The sequence below is a fragment of the Hylobates moloch genome, unplaced genomic scaffold (genome assembly GCF_009828535.3).
Source record: "Hylobates moloch isolate HMO894 unplaced genomic scaffold, HMol_V3 SCAFFOLD_10, whole genome shotgun sequence".
Taxonomy (NCBI): domain Eukaryota; kingdom Metazoa; phylum Chordata; class Mammalia; order Primates; family Hylobatidae; genus Hylobates; species Hylobates moloch.
Window position 1 is genome coordinate 70,989,714 of NW_026652285.1, and position 23,890 is coordinate 71,013,603.

Consider the following 23,890-nt stretch of genomic DNA (forward strand, 5'->3'; position numbering starts at 1 on the left):
AGGGGGAGGGGGCAGGGGGGAGCAGGGAGGGGAGGGGAGGGGAGAAGACAAAACCAAGGGCTCTGCCCAAAAATCACTGACCCCATGGAGACTCCACTTCTTCCACCCTAAATCAGGACATCTCCATTGGGAAAGTCTCCTACAGACTAAGGTGTCTGAAATAAAATTTCGTCTTGGAAGTCAAGACTCATTGAATAAGAAAACACTGTTTTCAGATGACGCAGCAAAGTGATCTGATCACCTAGAAGAGGGCAAGGAAAGAACCTCTAATTGGGAGTCAGATCACTTAGCAGCTACAAGATGCCCACCTCAAAGACGAGGCCTCCAGGAGGATGACAGCCCATCCTGCTGGGATGATCACATAAGAAGGGGTTCATAAGCACCCTGTAAACACTGAAGCCTATTAACAAGGAGATGGGGTAGGACACATCTCACCATCAATCATCACAAGACGACAATGGTATGAATAACCAATGTTTACTTCATACAGGAGCTACTTAAGGAGGTCACTATATCTCAATGTGAAAACTCCAATGAACCAGTCACTGTGTTCAACTGAAACCAACCTAGAGAACCTTATCTCTCTGCATAAAATGCTCCTGCTGCATGGTTTTTCAGGGCCACTGTGAAATTCTGTGATGGGGGAACAGGAAATCCGGACACAGAACGGTGGGAATAAAATGAGCCTGTGCCGCTTTCATTTTTTTTTTTTTTTTTTTGCATGCCTCAATGTCGTCACAGTCCTGGGGTTCGTATGCAGCATCTCAGGACCAGAAGAGCCCATTAAAAACCCCCATCTCAGGCCAGAGCATCTGTCTGGCCTTGTCGCTGAGGGTGTGGAGCTGGCACTGACCCATGGTAGGTTGCCTGCATGAGGGCCGTCCAGCCATGTACGCTGTCCTGCTTGTCAATATCCGCATGCCTCTCCACCAGCAGCTGCACCAGAGCCAGCTGCCCCGTAACAGCTGCTAGCATCAGTGGCGTCGCCCCATCCCCATTGACCAAGTTCACGTGGCTGGGGTCTTCATCGGCAATCTCCTTGACCAGCTGGAAGTTTCCTGCAAACACAAGCAGGAGTCCGGGTGATCTGTGGGCCTGGTACCATAGGCTGATTTCTCCTGTAGTTCACGTAACAAACACTTGCTGGGCATCATAGGGGATACTAAGAGGGGGTCAGAGATAGCCCCGACTCTCAAATGCCTCAGTCTAGGCGAGACAGACAAGCATATGAATGGGTAGAAGTGTTACCAAAAGACAGAAGTGTTGTTAGCGTCTTCAGAGAACAGATGAAGGAGACAGAAGAAGACAGAAGGAGTTCAGGTCTTGCTGCGGGGTGAGGATCGGGAAGGGCTTCCTGGAGGCAGGGTCTATATTAAGAGAGAAAATTTTAGGCTAAATGCCTCTTTGTCACAAAGAGACTGGAGTGGGTATGCAGAGAGGCATTTCAGATGCAGGAAGAGCTAGGGCATAGCTAGCCAGTGTTTGGCTGGAGTGGGGCTGGAGGCTGTCTGGAGTCTACGTATAGAGCTCTATAACAAATACTGGCCTCCAGGATCTGAACTTCCAAACACCAAACACCAAAATGCCCATTTCTTTCTCAAATACCCTGGGTGGCCCTGCAAAGGACTACAAATATTAGGTTAGGAGAATGTAGCCCTGTATTCTTAAATATCCAAAAAGATTTTCTAAAGCGCTTACCCATTTTCAATGCATGGAAAATATCAGGTCGCCTTTTCTCCTCATCTGGGTAAACAAAGATTTTTAAAGTTAACCACGGAAAGGTTTAATATAACAGAAAAGTCACAAGGGTGTAACAACACAGCCTGGCTTTAAAAAGCACCTAATTCTCAAAAGCAATCTAATTGGAGACCTACGTAATGGACAAATCCAGCAGCTCTTCTGGAAGGTTTATTACCTAAGAACATCTGAAAACACTTCAGAGACAGATCTTGCCAACAAAACACGAATGAGCGGCAGATCACGGCCCTGATCTCATGCAAATAAAGCAATCATTTTTAGGCAAAACAAACGCTGACATATCCTTTCTTACATATACTGAAAAGTCTTGGGGTCTTAGAAAATCCTGGATTCCTATGGACATTGTTTAAAAAATTTTTTTCTTCTAAAAACTAAATGTACAATCATAATTCCAAATCAGAGGACCCCTGAGATATCGAGCAGCTGAGCTCTAAGGAAGTTCACAGCCACAGCCAACAGAAGAGCCAATGCTAATATTTTCTTTCCCTCCCATGTAAGAAGCAATCAGAACATGCTTCCTGCTCCAAACTTGCAGACACAGCTGCCCAAAAGCACTGCCCAACTGGGTGTCTTCATGCTGTACCCTGAAGCCCAGCTGCTAGGCTGGGGCCAGACCCCATGCCTACCTGCACAGCTGAGCCTTGCTGCAGCCGCCAGATGTTAGCCCCTCCCTCACATGCTCATCCCACACCTTCCTCCAAGCTTGGGCCAGCAGGTACCCGTTCGGGTCAGAGCAGGCATCCTCATGGCCAATCTGCTTGCTGGGGGGCTGAAGACAGGCCTTTTGCAGCCTTTAATTGATCCCAGGGGATGGAGCAGCCGCCAGAGGGCACTTGTGACTCTGGGCTGACTCTGGTCCAGATGAGCCCTCTTGAGCAACTGGGAGGAGGCTGCAGCCCAGGGCAAGGAGCACAGAGTGTGGAGTCAGTGCATGCGAATTTCAGCGTACATTTTTAGAGTAAGCTGCCTCTTCATCACAAATGTGGGGATAGCATCCCTCTCACCTGGCTGCTGCAGGGATCAAATGATAATGTCAACGTCCCATTCAAAGAGCAATTACTTTCTTTAGCAACCAGCAAGGTAAACCCCAGAATTCTTTTTTTGAGATGGAGTCTCGCTCTGTCACCTAGGCTGGAGTGCAGTGGCGTGATCTTGGCTCACTGCAACCTCTGCCTCCTGGGTTCAAGTGATTCTTGTGCCTCGGCCTCCCAAGTAGCTGGGATGACAGGCACACGCCACCACACCCGGCTAATTTTTGTATTTTTAGTAGAGACAGCGTTTCGCCATGTTGGCCAGGCTGGTCTCGAACTCCTGACCTCAAGTGATCTGCCCACCTTGGCCTCCCAAACTGCTGGGATTGCAGGTGTGAGCCACCGCTCCAGGCCAGAACTCCAGAATTCTTTTTTTTTTTTTTTTTTTTTTTTTTGAGACGGAGTCTTGCTCTGTCTCCCAGGCTAGAGGGCAGTGGTGAGATCTCGGCTCACTGCAACCTCCGTCTCCAGGGTTCAAGCGATTCTCCTGCCTCTGCTTCCAGAGTAGCTGGGATTATAGGCACCCGCCACCACATCCAGCTAATTTTTGTATTTTCAGTAGAGATGAGGTTTCACCATCTTGGCCAGGTTGGTCTCGAACTCCTGACCTCGTGATTCACCCACCTCCACCTCCCAAAGTGCTGGGATTACAGGCATGAGCCACCACACTGGGCCAGAATCCCAGAATTCTTCATGGGAAGTACAGACACTGCCATGGGACACAGTATATCAATTTTCCCTGTGAAATACTATCAAGAAACAATTCTGCACCTGACTTTTAAAAAATACATCATGTTCCTTCAAGTATTCAAGAACCAACTTTGCTGTGGGGTGCAGTCTTCTCACGCCAAGACCTTTTCACAGAAAAGAGTGTCACCTGGTCTTAGTGTTGGCTGCTAAGCAACCATCTGACACAAGTTAATCACTGACAGCCGAGCCTGGCCCCAAGTGGCAGGGGCAGCTGTGTCCTGACACCCAGTGACTCTGGGCAGGTTTCTTCCTCGCTTTGGGCTTCAGTTTTTTTTGTCTATATCCAAGCAGACCCAGGGACCCTGCCCCATCCCAAGGAAAAGAAATCAGCTCCAATTCCACACCACAACCTCAGTGCGGAGTCACAGGTGTCACAATGACAGTTACAGCATCAAAAGTACCCTGTCCTGCTGCTAATGAAAGGCAGAGACCAGGGGACCTCCAAGGCCTTGGTGAGGGCTGGATTTCCGGGCATTGCACAGTAAGAGCTGGGGCTCCTATTATTTATTTCGTAATCTGTCATTATCAATAGCACAGCCTGCACCCTACCTGGGGCTCTTCCCAGGGATCCCCCAGGGCCAACACACTCCCTCAGGTCCTGCATGTCTGCTGCAGTCCCACCTTCTCAAGGTTGCCCAACCACTCTATTTGACATAGCAGCCTGCATTGTCCCATCTCTGCCACACCCAACCTCTTTACGTTGCCTTTTTTTTTTTTTTTAACCCCGTGGCACTTACCATCTACCCTACTATATATTTAATATGCTTATTTCCTACTGACCGCCTGTCTCCCCTTATCGAGGCCAAGGTCCTCAAGGGCAGGGATTTGGATCTCATTTGTTCACTGATGTATCCAAAGTGCCTAGAAAGGTGCCCCATACATAGCAGGCCTCAGCACGCCTTTGTAAAGTATCGGAATGAATGTATTATCAATCAAAACATAATAGTTTCCATTTATTGGATGTCGTCTATGTGCCAGGGCACTGCGATAAAAATTTTACAGGCATGATCTTACTATTCCTCACAAAAATCTCCCAAGAAAAGTGCCTTTATATGACTATTTTATGAAAAAAGACACTGAAGTCCTGCAGGGCCAATTAAGATGACCAAGACCACCCAGGTACAGAGTGGGAGAAGTGAGCCTCAGACTGGGTCTGCTCGATGGGAACATGACCTGATCCTGCTGGAAGACCCGAGGTTCGCTCCTGTCAAATAACGCCGACAACACTATGGAGTAATGCCACTTCTCATGTGCTCCCTCTGGGCCAGGCAGGATCTCACGTGAACCCCATAGCAGTCCTGAGGTGGGTATCACTCCAGCACCCATTTGTGGAGAAGGAAATGGGAGCTTGGTGAATTGAGGCAGCTGGTTCAAGGTCCCTTGGCCAGCAGGGGTGCAGCCAGTGTCGAACCAAGTAGACAGTGACCTTGGCCACATTCACCAATGTGTCTGAGCCACTGCGTCTTGGGGAAATGAGGGCATCACCATCCCATGATGCCAGGACAATCCCTAAAATGAAGCCTGTCAGAAGCTAAGCCCAAGGGCACTCCGTGAAGATGCAAGATGCAGAGGCTAAGGGAACCTGGGAAGGAGAATGCATACACAGCAGAAGAGGCACAGCTCGGCAGGCACGGGCAAGTGCAAGCTCTGGAGTGTTCACTTCTGAGCCTGAATTCCCTCCCCTGCAAAATGGGGGAATACCCTCCTCAGAGGGTCCCTGTGAGGGTGAGGGGAGATTCAGCATGGCAGGTGTGCTGGGCACGGCAGGGCCTGGGAAGGGCAGATCCTTTCCCCATCCCTGCCACAAACAACCCAAACCTTTAAAGGAGAGCAATGGCCTTGTGTCAAAAACAAAAACAAAACAAAACCCTGTCCTAGGAGACTGGGGCCCTAACTTCTAATAGCAAAGCCTTTATGAGTCCCTAACACTCTACTGGGCTGAGTATCTCACACGCCAGAGGATAACCTGCCTTCTGCTTACCACCACCCTGTAGTAGTTGTCATTGTGTCCATTTCACAGATGAGGCAAAGGCTCAGAAGAGTCAGGGTTAAACCAGCTTCTAGAGCCCATGCAGGAGCTGCAGGTGGGAGAATCACCTCTAGGTGCTCTTCCCATGGAATCCTCACCTCCTGAGTATCACTCACTCAGCTTCCAATGGGTGTGTGACCTTTGACCAGCTTTCTTCCCTCTCTGGGCCTCAGTTTCCCACCTGGACAAAGTAAGAGGTATCTTGGCTTCAGGTAGTTCTTCCTATACTTCACTTCTTTTTCCTTTTCATTTGAGCGTCCTCTTCATTTTTGCCACCTCTCTGTCATCACAGGCTTTTAAAACATGTTTATTTAAGACTTGTTCTGATTGGATGGTGTATTTTTTTTTTTTTTGGAGAATGTATTTCTAATAAGCATTTACCAAATTTTCAGCATCTCTTGATTGATGGGGCTATTCTATATTCTTTCAATGGTAACAAACTTAACACTTTCAGGTCTTTTTAGCCAATGTGCCTGAAGCTACTTTCTTCAGTTCTTGACCTCTCAGAGCTAGATGCTTTTATACACTGCAGCCCACCTACTGTTACTCCCTGGCTGTCAGTCCTGCCATCAAAGTCAGGCCTTTTACACAGACAGAGGGTACCAAGGCTGTGTGTCGCGATCTTATTGCAAACGGTGTATTGGAGGTTTTGAAATTTGGTATGTCCTATGGCAGATTTGCTAAGGATTGTTTAGACAACTCTTTACATGCCAGAGAGATGGCAAGAAGTAAAAAAAAAAAAAAAAGACGTACTGCTAGATGTTTTTAAAAAAACTAATTTTCATCAATTTTACATGCATTAGTGTTTGAGAAATGATCAGGGCAGAGGAGGTCAGGCACACTATTGTAGAACAGGGGCTGGCAAACTATAGCCCATGGCTCAAATATGCCCCACTGCCTGTTTTTGTAATTATAATTTATTAGAACCTAGCCACACCTGACTCATTTACATATTACATGCATAGCCACACCCATTCATTTACTTATTACATATGTAAGGCTACTTTCACTCTAGAAGTGACTACTGTAGTTTTAACAGGGACTGTATGGTCCACACAGTCTATCTGGCCTTTTACAGAAAAAGTTTGCCAAACCTTGTTCTAAAAGGACCCCAGAACCACCTGCATCGGAATGTGGTTGGAGAGAGCAGCCATGTTATAGAGGCTTCCAGGCTCTTGCCCAGCGCTACCAAATCAGACTCTGCAGAGTGGGCCCAGAACCTGCATGTCACAGGCAATCCCCTCTTAAGCACCACTTCCTCAGTTTCACTGGTCTGCAGGGCTGGACTGTGAGTTCTGCGTGTCCTTCCAGTAGAGCAATCCTCAGCTTAAGCCACATAAACACAATTTGGGGTCCTCTGTGAAGCCACGGGGGGCATGCAGCCTGACCTGTTTTGGGCCTGATGGTGGTCAGCGGATCCAGGTAGTCTACAAGGTCCCTGTGCTTGCAGTCCAGCGCAACCTCGAAGGCGGTCTTCTCCAGCACGCTGAGGTGGTCAGGGTTGGCGCCCTTCTCCACCAGCTGCTGGGCCACTCCAAGCCGCCCAGTGAGTGCGGCCAGCATCAGCGGGCTCCAGCCCACGGTCCGGGCTGCACGGTTGGGGTCCGCGCCCCACTCCATCAGTAGACGCACCACGGCCTCGTGCCCGTGCTGGATGGCGGCCATCAGGGCCGTGATGTCCAAGGGCTCATCCCCGCTGCTGCCCAACCCCAGTTGCTCACCCGAAGGGTGGTGATGGTCCACAAAGGCACCGGCTTCCAGGAGCAGCTTCACCACACCCAGGTGGCCGCCCCGAGAAGCCACAGTGAGCACACTGGCCCCCAGCCGGTTCTGGGCATTGACATCAGCCCCATGATCCAACAGGAGGTGTGCCACACTCACATGCCCAAATCTGCCAGGAAGATGGAGAATTAGTGACACTAAACACACAGCACTCGGGAGACAGCTTATGTCATCCTTAATTGGCATGAATTATTAGTCCTGACAGCTGCTCATAATAAGAGGTCTTATTCTGGTGCCAGGCACTGTGCCAGCCACACGGATGCAGATGCACCATCATGAAGGTGAGCAGCTGCCCTGCCTGGGTTCAAATCCAGCTCTCCCCACCACCAGCTGCATGACCTTTAGGAAGAACTTTGATTTCTTTGTGCCTTCATTTCCTGATCTGTAAAATGGGGATATAACTGTACCTACTTCAAGGGTTGTTGGGGATTAAATGAGTTACATGTAAAGCACCTGGCTCTGTGCCTGGCCACAGGAAATAGCATATCAACGTTAGCGATTGTTAGGTATTATAATTGTTCATGTTACGTTATTCAACGTGCCAAGGGTTACCCGGCTGGTAAGGGGTGGCATCAGGGTCACGACAGGTCTGTGTGAATGCCGCTGCCCTTGCTTTTTCTCTTACACCATGCTGCCTCCTACATTTCAGACAGTCCATTTTATTCTGCTTTATAGCCTGGGAATCTGTCTCTCTGCCTGTGCTCTAATTTCCGCACAGGCAGGGCCCATGTCTGATTCATTTCTACCCTCCCCATCCCCAAAAGCACACACCCCATGCCAAGAAGTGTGGCAAGGTTGTGGTCAGCAGATGGGCTGGGCATTGTGGCCTGGAGGCCTGCTGCCACCTGCTGGCAGGAATGTTTGTTGCAGGTGGCTGAGGACCCGGCCTAGGCCAGATCTTCCTCAATGAAGTCACTGCTGGGCCCCTGAAGAGAAAGATCTGCACCCACCAACTTCCTAATACCAGGAGAAGGAAAACAGGTACCTCTTCCCAGCAAAATCTCTTCCTTCTTTTAACACCAGAGGGCAGAAAAGTTCTGTTTTGTGGTGTCTCTGGTGGGCTCGGAGCTGTGTATCTCCAAGCTGGAAGCAGCCCTGGACTAACAAGAAAACAATGACAAGACAGGGGCTGTCTACTCCAGGTTTTCGAGACCACAAAGCCACTGTCATGTCTCCATCTGTGAGGCAGCTTTCTGGGTTTCTCGATGCTCAGCCCTCCTTCCCGGGAGCCAGTTTTGCACCTCATCTAAACCCAAGACCTCCCTCCTCCTGGCGGCTGGCGGCCAGGCCAGGGCTGAACTCTGTCTGAGGCTCCAGCTGAATACCTTCTGGGACGTGAACCTGAACAGCATGGGCTCCTCAGCTGCGGAGCAAGAGCCTGGTGACACAGCTCCATCAGCTGCAAGGGGCTGGGCCTCTTGACCTCCACTCCCAGAGCAGAAAGGGACAAGGCAAACTGAAACCAACTGAGTGCAGAAAGCTGCACCCCAGTGTCTCCCTGCCTCCAGTCTCATTCCCTCCTGCCCATCCTCCATGTGACTCCCAAATGATATTCTCCAAACCCAAATCTGTCACTCCCCAGCTTTTGATTGCCAAAGACTTGACTGCTTTGCCAACCTCACTTCCTCCTGCTCCCAAACCACACCTTCCCCACACCTTCACCATCCTGACCCCACCAGAGGACTCTCCTGTCCTCATCTACTCAGCACACCCCCCACCATGTCCTGCTTCAGGAGTCAGCTCAGATCTCACCCACTCTGAGCAGCTTCCAGACCACCCCTCACCAGGCTAGGTCAGTGCCCCTCTTCTAAGCACCTAATTCCAAGGGCTCGCTTCTGGCTGCACGTGAGCCCCCTTTCTCTAATTGTCTCTCCTACTCAGGGGTAGGGCTCTCCAAAGACAGGACAAGGTTCCATGCATGTTGTTTCCCCAGCCCCTACCATAGTGGCTGATCCACATCGGAGCTCAGTAAATTTTGTCAAACAAGCTGAGTAAATGAATGCATAAATGGCATAACCCCATAGGGGAAGGTCCAGAGGTGAGCAGTGGAAATCACTGAAGAACTGGTGTATCCTCCACTGTAGTAGTCATTTCTAAAAGATTACACTATTTAGTTACTGAGCATAAGATAAAATCTAGCATAATCCCTAACAGCAGATTACAAGGTGCTGTCACATTTTTATCTCATTTGATCTTAATAAACCCTGAGATAAACTCACAGATTAGGAAACTGAAGATTACAGTGGAAAGCAATTAATCTAAAGCCGCTCAATTTGAACGTGATAGAGTCAAAAGTTGAACCTGGACACAAAATCGAAGCTCCAGTATAACCAATTTTTAAGGAGGAAGAAAAGCGCCGAATTAGAGCAGAAATAGTGAAATTTGGAATGTTTTCTGAATTAGTGAGTAGCCCAAGAGAGCACTCAACTATGCTGAAAGTATAAAAGGATCCAAGCAAGGCTGAGATAATGTTGTGGATGCTAAGTTTCTAATAGGTAACTGCCGGAGATGGGCATACTAGGGGCTTTCTGAAAAGGTGCTGTGATTACGGATGAATTTCAGCAATTAACACCTGTGTTTAAAGAGCTGGCACACATTTTCCCCTCTCAAAGCACTGCGCTGAGAGTCCAGCTGTGCCCCACTGGCAGGCGGGAAATGAAGGGTAGGGAAGGAAGGTAAACACTATGCAACCTTGTCCCTTGGAGAGAAGTCTCTGGCAGATTTGGCTAGCCGCTTCCAGGCACCAACACCAAGAGGGAAACTATCAGTTACGAGATTCATGGCTGGGAGTACAGGCTCTGGAGCCACCTCCCTAGGTGTGAATCTGACTCGCCACCTGGTAGCTAGGTGACTTGGGCAAGTTATTTAACTTCTCTGTTCCTCAATTCCTCATCTATGAAATGAGGATGACAATAGTACCGCCTTCCTAAGGTTTTGTATGGTTTGAATGAGTTAATTCATTTAAAGCACTTAGCACAGTGCTTGACAGAAAGTCAGTGCTCAATAAAGGTTACTTGTTTTTTTGTTGTTGTTTGTTTTTTTTTTTTTTTTTTTTGAGATGGAGTCTCGCTCTGTCACCAGGCTGGAGTGCAGTGGCGTGATCTCAGCTCACTGCAACCTCCGCCTCCCGCGTTCAAGCGATTCTCCTGCCTCAGCCTCCCAAGTAGTTGGGACTACAGGTGTGTGCCACCATGCCCGTGCCACCACGCCCAGCTAATTTTTGTATCTTTAGTAGAGATGCGGTTTCCCTATGTTGGCCAGGCTGGTCTCGATCTCCTGACCTTGTGATCTGCCCGCCTCAGCCTCCCAAAGTGCTGGGATTACAGGCGTGAGCCACTGCACCCAGCCAAAGGTTACCTGTTATTTTAAGAACAGGAAAAAACATGGCCCAGCGCGGTGGCTCACACCTGTAATCGCAGCACTTTGGGAGGCTGAGGTGGGCGTTTCACGAAATCAGGAGATTGAGACCAGCCTGGCCAACATAGTGAAACCCTGTCTCTACTAAAAATACAAAAAGTAGCTGGGCTTGGTGGCACCTGCCTGTAATCCCAGCTACTCCAGAGATTGAGGCAGGAGAATCGCTTGAACCCAGGAAGTGGAGGTTTCAGTGAGTCGAGATCACGCCACTGCACTCCAGCCTGGTGACAGAGCAAGACTCCGTCTCAAAAAAAAAAAAAAAAAGAACAGGAAAAAACACTAACGTCACCATTTCTAATACTAAAACACCCACAAAAGACCAAAGGCACAGGGTGTCGGATAGTCTGGCCTGATCCACACAAAGAGCTGGAATGATAAATAGATGCTCACTTAGACCCAGCGTGGTGGCTGCCAGGGGTGTGGTTTTGAGCAGGATTCTGGGGCGTATCCAGATCCAAGGAAGAAGAGCACAAGGCTGGAAGGTGTCAGCACACGGGCCATTCATTTGCCTACCCCGATCTGAGGGACAGACACACTGTACATCCTTCTGGAAGTCTTCCACATATACTACTCCTCAACTTGACCTTTTGGTATGAATTACACAGCAGAAAGCTCGAGCACAACTCAACACAGGCAGAGATGCTACCTGAATATAGGGTCGGTGTCACACCAACTGAGGAAGAGCACATTTTAAAACACCCAGGCTCAAGACTATCCTGCAGAACTTGGTTAAAACTGATGATCGGGGTCTCTGAGACACTCTGAGGCATGTCAGTGCTGTAGTCACAAACCTCACTCAGTAAATTCCTCAGGGGGCTCACCAGGGCCCCTCTGCATGCACTTGGTGGATTGCAGAGATGAGACACACATCACACATTAGTGGCTCCCAAACCTACCATACAAGAGAATCACTGGGGAGCCTCTTCTCACACAGAGTCCCTGTCTCTTACTCCCCTCACCGCCCTGGGCCTTGTAAATCACAATCTCCAGAAAAGGAACTCAGGAATCTGCACTTAGACAAGCATTCTGGTGATTCTGATGCGTGGCCAGGTTTGGGTACTGAGGAAGCCAATCAGCATTAACATGGTGTGATGGATGCTACCACAGAGGCCTTTCTGCTGCGGAGGGACCAGAGAACAGGGAGATATCATGGCAGGCTTCACAGAAGCCAGATCTCTAGATGCCATCCTTGCTGTCTCCCTTTACCCCTCCCCAAGGGCCAGTCGTCAACTCCTGCTGATCTACTCCCTGAATATATCACAAACTCATCTGGGTGCCCTCCCTCCGCCGTCTCTATTCTGGTCTAGGCCACCATCATCTCTCACTCAGACTGCAGCGAACTCCACCTAACCAGCCTTTTTCACTCTAGCTTACCCCTCTAATCTATTCTCACACTTCAAGGAAAGTAACTTTTCCAAAACATAACTCTGATCCTGTCACTCGTTCTACCTAGAACCTTCCATGACTCCTTAGCACCCTAGGATAGCTAGCGTTTCTCAGCTCCCCCACTCCCCCAACTCCCTGGCATGTGCCTTCTCTCCAGGGAGGACTAGTACATCATTCTACTCATACATTCTATGCATACATCATTCTACCAGTCCTACTAGCTCGTGCACCCAAGCCTTTGCATGGGCCTCCCATCATGCTCTCCCCACATCCCACTTGTAATGTCCTGGCTAATTCTCAGGCATCCGCAGGTCTCCACGAGGATATAAACATCATTTCTACCAGAAACCTTCCCTCACGTCTCCAAAATGGGTCACCTGCCCCACAGCTACTCAAACCTTTCTGGCAAGCTCGTTCCTTTGCCTGGCCTGCCCACCAATGCCCTGGGTGGGGACTCTGCCTGGGTCTCGCAGCATCCTCAACGCCAAGCCAGGAAGGGAAGGCAGGTTCTGAGGAAACCCTTACTGCAATAAGAAATGAATTAAATCTCTAAGGTTGTAAGTCTCTACGATTCTATTCGCTGTCTCCAGATTCTATTCTGAAAGGCCAAAATTTCTAAGAATCCGATTTTATGTTAATTCAAAAGTGTTTCCACTTCTATGCTCAAAGTTTACCAAAGACTACTCAAAGTTTACCATTCCAACTCTAAGGAGTCCTTAACTCTTTACCTCCCGGGGCATCTGGCCGCCGGGGAGATCCGGCCGCCGGGTACCGGGCCAGCGCCGGGCACCACTCTGGTCCCGGGCCCCCGGGCCCCGCCGCCTCACCTGGCCGCCTGCATGAGCGCGCTCCAGCCGTAGTGGTTGCGGCTGTTGACCGAGGCACCGCGGCGCAGCAGGAAGCGCACCAGCGGTTCGTGGCCCCCGGCCGCGGCGAACTGCAGTGCGGTGTTGCCCGCCTCGTCCGAGCAGTCCACAGGCACCGGAGCCCCGACTGCCGCCGCCGCCGCTGCGGCCCCGGGCCCGGCCGCCTCGGCCCCCGCCGGCTCCGCGCCCGCCTCCGGCTCCGCGCCGCGCTCGGCTGGCTCCGCCGCCCCCGGCTCCAGCAGCCGCCGCGCCGTCTCCGTGTCGCCCTGGTCACACGCGCGCAGCAGCAGCTGGAAGGCCGGGGGCAGCCCGCCCTCGCCCATCGCCGCCGCCACGCGCTGCCCGCGCCCGTCCGCCCTGCCGGCCGCGTCGGCTCCGCCCCCGGATACCGCCCGTCGGCGCCCCCTTCCGGCCACCCGCCTGCGCCGCACGCCTACTGTGTGCCGGGAGCGCGCCGGAGCCGGGGCCGCGCGCCTGCTGTGTGCCGGGAGCGCGCTAGGGCCGGGGCCGCGCACCTCCAGTGCCCGCATTCGGGAGTCCAGGGAAGCTCAGAGGAGCGCCCGCCGCAGGCCCGCCCTGTCCCGGGGCTCCAGAGACTTCCTGTCAGGGCAGAAGTGGGAGCGGCGACCCCATCCCCTCTTCACGCTGCGGCCAGGGCCCTGGGCCCGGGTCTGAGTCCGCAGCTGCGTGGACCTTGACTTTACTAGCGGGCTCCGCTGACCCCACCCCAGCCCCTGGCACTGAACCTGCGCTTCCAGAATAAGGAAGGGGCTGAATTAAGGAACAAACGGATTGTTTCCTCACAGTGTCCTGCGGTGCCCTTAATGCCGCTCCTTCATCTGGGCCGGGCTGCTGGGGCTACAAACGCCTCCTGTTTCTCTCTCTCTCTCTCTCTCTCTCCCCACCCCCCTTTTATTTCAACTTTTATTATAGATTAAAGGGTACACGTGCAGGTTTGTTACATGGGTAAATTGTGTGACGCTGAGGCTTGGGGTCCCAACGATCCCGTCGCCCAGGCAGTAAGCATAATACCCACCAAGAGGTTCTTCAGCCCAGAGTCCCTTCCATCCCTCCCTGGTGTAGCGATCCCCAGCGTTTGTTGTTCCCATCTTTGTCCATGTGTACTCAATGTTTAGCTCCCACTTATAAGTGAGAACATGCGGTATTTGGTTTTCTGTTCTTTTTAGGTGGCTTAGGATAATGGCTTCCGGCTGTATCCGTGTTGCTGCAAAGGACATTATTTCGTTCATTCTTATGGCTGCACAGTATTCCGTAGTATTCCATCGTGTATATGCACCACATTTCTTTCCTTCCTTCCCTCTCTTCCCTCCCTCCCTCCCTATCCCTCTCTCTCTCTCTCTCTCTCTCTCTCTCTCTCTCTCCAGGGTCTTTCTTGCGCTGTCACCCAGGCTAGAGTGCAATGGTGCAATCTCTACTCACTGCAACCTCTGCCTCCCAGGCTCATGCAATCCTTCCACCTCAGCCTCCCGAGTAGCTAGGACTACAGGCGAGTGCCATCACACCCAGCTAATTTTTTGTATTTTTGGTTGAGACAGGGTTTCACCGCGTTGCCCGGCTGGTCTCAAACTCCTGAGCTCAAGTGATTCACCCACTGTGGCCTCCCAAAGTGCCGGGATTACAGGTGTGAGCCATCACATCCGGCTCTGTACCACATGTTCTTTATCCAATCTACTGTTGATGGGCACTTAGGTTGATTCCATACCCTTGCTATTGTAAACGGCACTGCAATGAACATACCGGTGTCTTTTTGATAGAATAAATTATTTTCCTTTGGGTATATACCTGGTAGTAGGATTGCTGGATCAAATAGTTCTATTTTAAATTCTTTGAGAAATCTCCAAACCGCTTTCCACAGTGGCTGAACTAGTTTGCATTCCTACCAACAGTGTATTTTCTCCACAGCCTTACCAGCACCTATTGTTTTTTGACTTTTTAATAATTGACATTCTGACTGGCGTAGATGATATCTCATTGTGGTTTTGATTTGCATTTCTCTGATGATTAATGATGTTGAGCATTTTTTCATATGTTTGTTGGCTGCCTGTATGTCTTCTTTTGAGAAGTGTCTATTCATGCCCTTTGCAGAGACACAACGAAAAAAGAAAACTTCAGGCCAATATTCCTGAAAAACATAGCTGCAAAAATCCTCAATGAAATACTACAAACAGAATGCAGCAGCACATCAAAAAGTCAATTCACCATGATCAAGTAGGCTTTATTTCTGGGATGCAAGGTTGGCTCAACATGTGCAAATCAATACATGTGATTCACCATATAAACAGAATAAAAAACGAAAACCATATAATCATCTCAATAGATGCAGAAAAGACCTTCAATAAAATCCAACATCCCTTTATAATAAAAAACCCTCAAAACAGATTAGGCATTGAAGGAACATACCTCAAAATAATAACAGCCACCTATGACAAACCCATAGCCAACATCATATTAAACAGGCAAAAGCTGGAACCATTCCCCTTGAGAACTGGAAGAAGATTCTCACCACTCCTATTCAACATAGTACTGGAAGTCCTAGCCAGACAACCAGGTAAGAGAAAGAAATAAAAGGCATTCAAATAGGAAAAGAAAAAGTCGAACGCTCTCACTTTGCCGATAGTATGAATCTATACACAGAAAACCCTGCAGACTTTGCCAAAAGGCTCCTGGAAATGATAAACAAATTCAGTAAAGTTTCAGGACAGAAAATCAATGTACAAAAAGCAAGAGCATTTTGATATGCCAATAACATTCTAGCTGAGAACAAAATTAAGAACACAACCTCATTTACAATGGTCACAAAGAAAATGAAATACCTTCTCTCTATCAGTGGTCCTTGAAGTGTGTCCCACACAGCAGTAGCACCAGCACCAGCTGCAACACTGTTTTACAAATGCAGATTTTTCTGGCCCTATCCCAGATCTACTGAATCAGAAATTCTGGGTGTGGGTTCAGCAACCTATATTTTAACAAGCCCTCTGGGTGATTCTGATGCATGCTAAAGTTGGAGACCCACATTTGATCTTAATTGCAGGCCTGCCATCCACCGGGGAGGGCCCAGATGATCATCCCTAAATTGCAGAGGAGGCAACCAAGGCACGAAGAGGTTGTGTCTTGCCAAAGACTCCACAACTGTTCTGCAGGAGAGCTGTGAGTAGGACTCAGGTCTTCTGACATCGAGTCCAACTCTCTTTCCATTCTCAACAAATATGTATTGAGTGCCTGCCATTTCCAGACGTTGTTCTAGGTGCTGGAAAAGCTGCAGGATTTAGTACAAGGTTCTTCTGTAGCTCACAGATCCATGAGAGCCTGAGACCAGTTCTGGAGGTCCGAAAGCCAGGAACAATGACCCAAATCTCATGCCGCAGCTGCACCCTGTAGGAAGATGGGGTTGGTTCAGGCCCTTTTTGGTGTTACTGGCTTCAGATTCAGAGGCTGAGGTGAGAGTGCCTGATTGGCCCAGCTTGGGTCATGTGCTCACATAATAGCGGGAGGTAGTTTCTGCCTCAGAAGGCAGGGGACTCCCAAATGTAGGAAGGGGGTTCAGATGCTGGGCAGTCAAAAAGGATAACAAGTGTCTGCTATGAAATATTCCGTCTGGACACCCTTTTTCTTTTGGGAAGCCTTTCTCCGCTACTCACAGTCTGTGTGCTTCAGTGGTTAGCACATATCCTGATTGGCTTCAGCCCAGGACTTTTTTTTTTTTTGAGACAGAGTCCCACTCTCTCTCCCAGGCTGGGGTTCAGCGGCACAATCCTCGCAAACTGCAAACTCTGTCTCCTGGGTTCAAGTGATTCTCTGCCTTAGCCTCCCAAGTAGCTGGGATTACAGGCACCTGCCACCATGCCCGGCTAATTTTTGTATTTTTAGTAGAGATGGGGTTTCACCATGTTGTCCAGGCTGGCCTCAAACTCCTGACCCCAAGTGATCTTCCTCCCTCAGCCTCCCAAAGTGCTGGGATTATAGGCATGAGCCAGCGTGCCCGGCCCAGCCCGGGACTTTTGCTAAAGCAATTGAGAATGAGGCCTTCTCTGCTGAGGTCGCCAGCTATCAGGATATCAGCCAAACTGGTGCTCACTTTGCCACCACTTGAAGACAGCCTGCCTAAGAGTGAAGTCACCACAAAAGAAAGCAGAACCAAGTGATAGAAAGAGACTAAGTTAGAAAATTCCTCCCACATTCTTTTTGGTGAGGTTTATTTTGAGCAGCATTGTTGTCACTTGCATTCCAAGCCTTAACAAATGGATAATTTACTTTTTTTGTAAATGAATGGGTTCATACTACGCATGCTATTCTGAATCTTGCTTTTTTTTCTTTTTTCTTTTTCCATTAACAAATGTCTTAGGCACCTTTCCATGTAGGTAAATACAGATTGCTGCATTTTAAAAAAATGATTGCAGCCCAGCGATGTGGCTCATACCTGTAATCAATCCTAGCACTTTGGGAGGCTGAGGCAGTCAGATTGCCTGAGCTCAGGAGTTAGAAACCAGCCTGGGCAACAAGGTGAAACCCCGTCTCAACTAAAAATACAAAAAAATCAGCCAGGCATGGTGGCATGTGCCTGTAGTCCCAGCTACTTGGGAGGCTGAGGCAGGAGAATTGCTTGGGAGGTGGAGGTTGCAGTGAGCGGAGATTGCACCACTGCACTCCAGCCTGAGCGACAGAGCGAGACTCCATCTCCAAAAAAATAAAAAAATAAAAAATAAAAATAAAGAAATGATTACATGAAACACCATTCAGCAGACGTACCATAATTTATTTAATCATTTTTTTTATTTATTTCTATTTTATTTTTATTTTTTGAAATGGAGTCTCACTCTGTCATCCAGGCTAGAGTGCAGTGGTGCAATCTTGGCTCACTGCAACCTCTGCCTCCTGAGTTCAAGCGATTCTCCTGCCTCAGCGTACCAAGTAGCTGGGATCACAGATGCCCACCACCACACCAAGCTAATTTTTGTATTTTTAGTAGAGATGGGGTTTTGCCATGTTGGCCAGGCTGGTCTTGAACTCCTGACCTCAAGTGATCCACCCGCCTCGGCCTCCCAAAGTGCTGGGATTACAGGCTTGAACCACTGTTCCCAGCCCATTTAATCATTTTAGAATAAGACAGTTGAGGCCGGGTGTGGTGGTTCATGCCTGTAATCCCAGCACTTTGGGAGGTTAAGGCAGGTGGATTGCTTGAGGCCAAGAGTTCAAGACCAGCCTGGCCAACATGGTGAAATCCCATCTCTAATACAAAAAAAAAAAATAGCCAGGTATGGTGGCACATGCCTGTAATCCCAGCTATGTAGGTGGCTGAGGCACAAGAATTGCTTGAACCTGAGAGGCAGAGGTTACAGTGAGCTGAGACTGCGCCACTGCACTCCAGCCTGGGTGACAGAGCAAGACTCTTAAACAAACAAACAAACAAACAGAAACAAGCACAGTTAGCTTGTTTCCAGTTTTCTGCTCTTATAAAAATACTGCATTGGACAGTGCTTGTAGCAGCCAGGGTCCCACCAGGAAACAGATGGCACACTTGGCTGAGGAGCTAGGGAATGCTTACTAAAGGACCATTTACAGAAGTATAGGCAGGATTTACTAAGAGCCACAAGGGATGGTGCAGTACTCCAGGGCTGGTAATAGTAGAGAGCTGTTACCACCCCAGGCCTGAAGGGGAAAAGGGGAGAGCAGGTACTGGAATTCTGCAAGAGAGAAAAACTGCAGAGACCTACCTGATAGGAGCTACAGCCTTTGGTAGAGGGACAGAGCCAACCCATAGCAACTCAGTAGGGAGCTATCCTCAGAGGAATAAAAACCTCTGACCTCACTCTCCTCCTGCCCTCTGATCTCCTGCCAGTGCTCCTCATTAGTAAACCCTACTGGAAGCTAGAGGCTTGGAGCCTGCTGATATAGTTCGTGCAGTCTGCCTCCCAGGGCCCAGAACAGGGTGAAGAGAAACAGCAGGGACAAATGGATGATGTCTAGCACCTTGCTGCTCAATCTGGGGTTCTTGGACCAGCGCACTGGTATCACCAGGGAGCTTGTTAGAAATGTGGCATCTTGGGCCCACACCAGACCTACTTAACGAGATCCAGCATTTCAGCAGGATCCCCAGGTGACTCACCATACCATATATTAAAGTTTGTGAAGCACAGATCCAGCACATCTTTCTATGCAAGTATAGCTATAGCCTTATCGTTTATGAATTCTCTTCCAGCCTTTTTTTTTTTTTTCATTGGTCCCTGTGTTGGTTTGGATCCTCTAAGAATCAGATGCCTAGATGTTTGTTTGTTTGTTTGTTTGTTTTCTGGGAAAAATACCTACAAAGGACAAAGAGGGAAAGTGTGTAATCCCAGCATTTTGGGAGGCTGAGGTGGGTGGATCACTTGAGGTCAGGAGTTTGAGACCAGCCTGGCCAACATGGTGAAAACCCATCTCTACTACAATACAAAAAAAAAAAAAAATTAGCCAGGTGTAGTGGTGTGTGCCTGTAATCCCAGCTACTCGGTAGGCTGAGGCATGAGAATCGTTGGAACCTGGGAGGCGGAGGTTGCAGTGAGCAGAAATCATGCCTCTGCACTCCAGCCTGGATGACAGAGTGAGACTCCGTCTCAAAAAAAAAAAAGAGGGAAAGGGGAAAGTGGGGGAAAAGGGATGGGGAGCCCTCAGACCATGATGCAGGTCTGATACTTGAGAAGGGAGAGTGGGAAGTGAGGAGGGAAAGTCGCAGCCAGGCAGATGGGGGATTCCCAAGCACGGGTTGTGTCCTGTATCATGCAGATGTGGCCAGGTTCTGGTACTACACCATGCTCAGTCACTGACTGGGAGTAGCCAGAGGATACCACAAAGGATCCAAAGGCATAGCCACTGGGAGCTCGCAGTCAACCGTGTTTCCCCTAAAAGTTTCTCCCAAAGGGTGATCTGAGCAATGCACCTCATTTCCAACACAATTCCATTCAACCAACTTTTTTAAATTAAAATTTTTTCTTAATTTTGAATTTTTTAGACACGGTATCTTGCTTTATTGCCCAGGCTGGAGTGTAGAGGCTATTCACAGACACCATCATAGTGCACTGCAGCTTCAAATTCCTGGGCTCCAGTGATCTTTCTGCCTTAGCCTCCTGAGTAGCTGGCACTATAGGTGTGTGCCATGGTACCAGGCTCAGCCAGCATTTACTAAGTGCCTTCTGTGTGCTAGGCATTATTTGTGTTGAATGATAGAAACATGGCCTCATGGCTCCCAGGGAATCCCACATGACTGCAGAACAGTGGGGTCTATGAGTTTTCATCGTCCATTCAAAGGAAGATATCACAGTTTGGAGGATGCCACTGACAGCTTCATGGGAGAGCTTGGCTACAAGTTGGGCAGAAATGATGGGTAGGGTCTAGGTCGTTGTAGGAAAAAGGAGGAAACATATTGGAAGGAGAGAGTAGGGGGACAGGAGGACCACAGACTGACAGAGTGGATTAGGCAGGAGATAAGGAAGGCTTAGAAGTAAAATAATCTCGAAAGAGTACAATATTTACTTTAAATATCTTTTTTTCCTAATAAGGTAATGATTGTTTTAAAGAATTCTGATGTTGTAGAAATATAGAATGTAAACTCCTTGAGATCAATGGCTTTGGACATTGTTTACCTCAAATCCCCAGAATCTAGCACACTGACTCCCAGAGGGTAGGTGATCAATAAATATTTGTTGAAAAAAACAAATAAATGGAACAAAAGTGAAAGGAGCACAGAATCTCACCCATCAGAAGTAAATATAATATAGTTAATGGTTTGGTAACTATTCCTTTAGATTTTTTCCTCTTTCATATGTTAATATATATTATTTTACAAAAATAGGATCATAATATTCCTATAGCTCCATGACTTGCTTCTCTTTTCTTTACAACGCATCTTGAACACATGTGTATGTTAAATGCCTACAACTAACTCATGCTTGTAAATAGCACTGTGGTATATTATGGTATTGTATGGATGTGCAATATTTTATTTTATAATCTCTTGATGGAAATTTGGATTGTTTCCAACTTTTTGCTTCATATACAATACTGCCATAAGCTTCCTTGTATGCATATCTTTTGAGCACTTATGAGTCTATGTTTGTTGGATAGATTCCTAGATGTGGAATTGCAAAATCAAAAAGATGTTAACATGAACATTTCTAATAAATGTTGCCTAATTGCTTTCCAAAAGGTTATACAAGTTTGCATTCCTACCAACAGTGGATGAGAGTGTGTTTTTTCACATCCTTGCCAACACTGGAATTAATAACCTTTTTCATTTTTGCCAGTCTGATAGGTGAAAAAATATTTCAGGTAGGTTTATTTTGTATGTATTTTAGAGAGATCGAGCATATTTTCATACTTGTATAAACCATTTATAACCTTTTGGGTGGGAACTGTATATTCAAATCCTTTGACCATTTTTATTTCTGTTTGTTCTCTTTATTTCCCTATTGATTCACATACTGGGTAAATGTCATCTGCAAATATCTCTTTCTGACTTGCCTTTTGTTTCTGGACTTTGTATTACACTGGAAGACTTACAGAATCAAAATTTTTTATATAGTCACATTTAGAAATATTTTCCATATGGTCTCTGGTTTTTCTCATTCAATACTTTTATCATTAAATTCCTTCCCTTCCCTCCCTCCCTCCCTCCCTTCCTTCCTTCCTTCCTTCCTTCCTTCCTTCCTTCCTTCCTTTTTTTCTTATTTACTGTGGAATCTTCAGATCATTTGGAATTTATTTTGATGTAAAGTGTGATGTTGGGATTTGATTTCAATTTTTTCCAATGGGACTTGATTTGAATTTTTTCCAAATGGTTATCAAGTTGTCCCAATTATTACTTGAATTAGGCACATGTTCCCCACTAATATTTGAAATACCACATCTACCACAGATCGTATTAAACTCTAAAAGGAATATAATAACTCCTATGAAGAGAGCTAATATGACAAATTAAAAGCACCTTCTAGAGATATCTACTTGTTGGTGAGCAGCCGATGACATAACATGGTACGGTTAGTGAACAGAAAAGCCCCCTAAAAATAGCAATAAACCCAAAGGCTTTACCTCTGTTGAAAAGATGCTAGATTTCCAATAAGCTCCCAGGTGGTACCAATGCTTCTGGTCTAAATATCACACTTCACTCAGCAAGGTGCTGGACATCTTCCATTTGCCTTACTGACACTCTCTCCACTCTGTTTTGTGCCCCGGGAGGCTGACTGTGTAGACTGTATCACTCAATCTTCCCAACAACCCTGTTCAGGTGGTGCTATCGTTATATCACCATTTAATAGATGAGCAAATTGAGCCGAGATAAGTAAAGTAACTTGCCTGAGGTCACACTGCAATTCGTGATGGGGCTGGGTTGAGCTCAGGCAAGTGGGCTCCAAGGCTGTGTTCCGACCTCCTAAGCTAAGCTGCCTTTGGATCTCATTGCAGCCTGCCCAACAGTGAGTGTTGTGGTGGGAAATCCTGGACTGGGAGTCAGGAGACCCAGATACAAATCCTCCCTCTGTCGTTTGCATGTTGTGTAACCTTGGGCAAGTTGCTTCACTTCTTGAGCCTACATATTCTCATTTGTCAACCTTGCAAGGTTGTCATAGGGTGAAATGAGAAAGTACATGTCGAAAGTCCAGCAGTTTACAGGACACAGTGAGTGCTCAGTAAACAACAGCTTTTATCTGTTACCTGGGGCTTGAGCCCATGTCTTGTAAGGCCTAATTGCATTTCTCTTTTCTCTGTATCTGAACCTCTATTGAGAAGCATTCCAATTTGGCAAGCGGATCCAAGACATTATGAATTGTAATCCTTGTCTGTTTTCTAATCTGACCGCAGATCTTAAATGTGTTGGGTGTCTGAACAGAGGCCAAAGGGCTCAGGTCCAGGCCTACCCGCCTTCTGGCATTAACCAGCAGACTCCATTCTGCACGGGAAGCAGGTGGGGCCCTGAGCACTGTGGGAAGAGCCACTTCCCTCTAGTCTAATATTAGCAGCAGGTTGTCTTGAGTTGGAGCTGCTTTGCATGGTTCATCCCAAAACCCATCCCCCTCTCGCAACCTGAGGGAGATTTCCTCTGGGGATACCAGTAGCCAGAGGCTATGTGAAGACAACAGCGAGTCAGATTCTACCTCTACCTGAGCCGCCAAGTTCAAGGTCCTCTCCCCACCCTGTGTCTCAGACCCCGCATTTGTCAATGAGAGAATTGGACCAGATTTGTGCTTTTTAAACTTTCTGGGCTTCTGGTCTCCTTGAGAATATTTGATAAAAAGGTCTGGACCAACTTCCATGGTAAAACAAACAACAAAAAAATACAGCTTACACTCTATCCTTCTGCAGGGGATACAGAACGATTCTTTTCCCTGACTAGACACCAGCAGAGGGAGTTCCAGATTAATTTAAGATATGATTTGAAATCTCTGCTATCACTTTTACATTCAGATATCTGTGTAAACATTACTTCATCAGAGAAGATTTCCAAAACCCCCACACTAGATCAAGTTCTACTATTCTAAGCCCTTTTAGCGCCCTGCAATTCTTCTTCAAAATACTTAACACAATTCTAATTATCTTTTTAATATTTGTCTACTCCATTAGACTTACTTCGTCCCTGGCAGCTCAAGGCTCCCACAGCAGTGATCTCATGAACAGGGCGGCAGCTTCATGACCTTTTTTGGTTGTTGTTTAATATAAACAGGATCTCGCTCTGTCACCCAGACTGCAGTGCAGTGGCGCATAGTTCACGGTAACCTCCAATTCCTGGGCTCACACAATCCTCCTGCTTCAGCATCCTGAGTAGCTGGCACTATAGGCACGTGCCACCATGCCTGGCTAATTCTGAAATTTTTCTGTAGAGATGG

At 47.9% G+C, this 23,890-nt stretch overlaps 1 protein-coding gene across 11 annotated transcripts in view; it reads right to left on the bottom strand.

The window, feature by feature from the left end:
- The window catches only part of ANKS6 (ankyrin repeat and sterile alpha motif domain containing 6), an 84,702-nt gene extending 71,295 nt beyond the window's left edge, over positions 1-13,407 (bottom strand). For 8 of the 11 annotated variants that reach the window (XR_009215204.1, XR_009215206.1, XR_009215205.1 and 5 more), the window contains exons 1-5: positions 12,981-13,377; positions 6,957-7,459; positions 2,478-2,648; positions 1,699-1,743; positions 854-1,058 (exon numbers count right to left, since the gene is read on the bottom strand). Coding sequence is in view for 8 of the 11 variants with exons in the window: in XM_032164659.2 (XP_032020550.1) it covers positions 854-1,058; positions 1,699-1,743; positions 2,478-2,648; positions 6,957-7,459; positions 12,981-13,342 (1,286 nt within the window). In the remaining 3 variants the exon portion in view is untranslated. Of the gene's footprint in view, positions 1-853; positions 1,059-1,698; positions 1,744-2,477; positions 2,649-6,956; positions 7,460-8,335; positions 10,398-12,980 lie in introns of those variants that run through there. The other 3 variants (XM_032164663.2, XM_032164662.2, XM_032164661.2) reach the window with 3 other exon arrangements.
- Between the last annotated feature and the right edge of the window lie 10,483 nt (positions 13,408-23,890).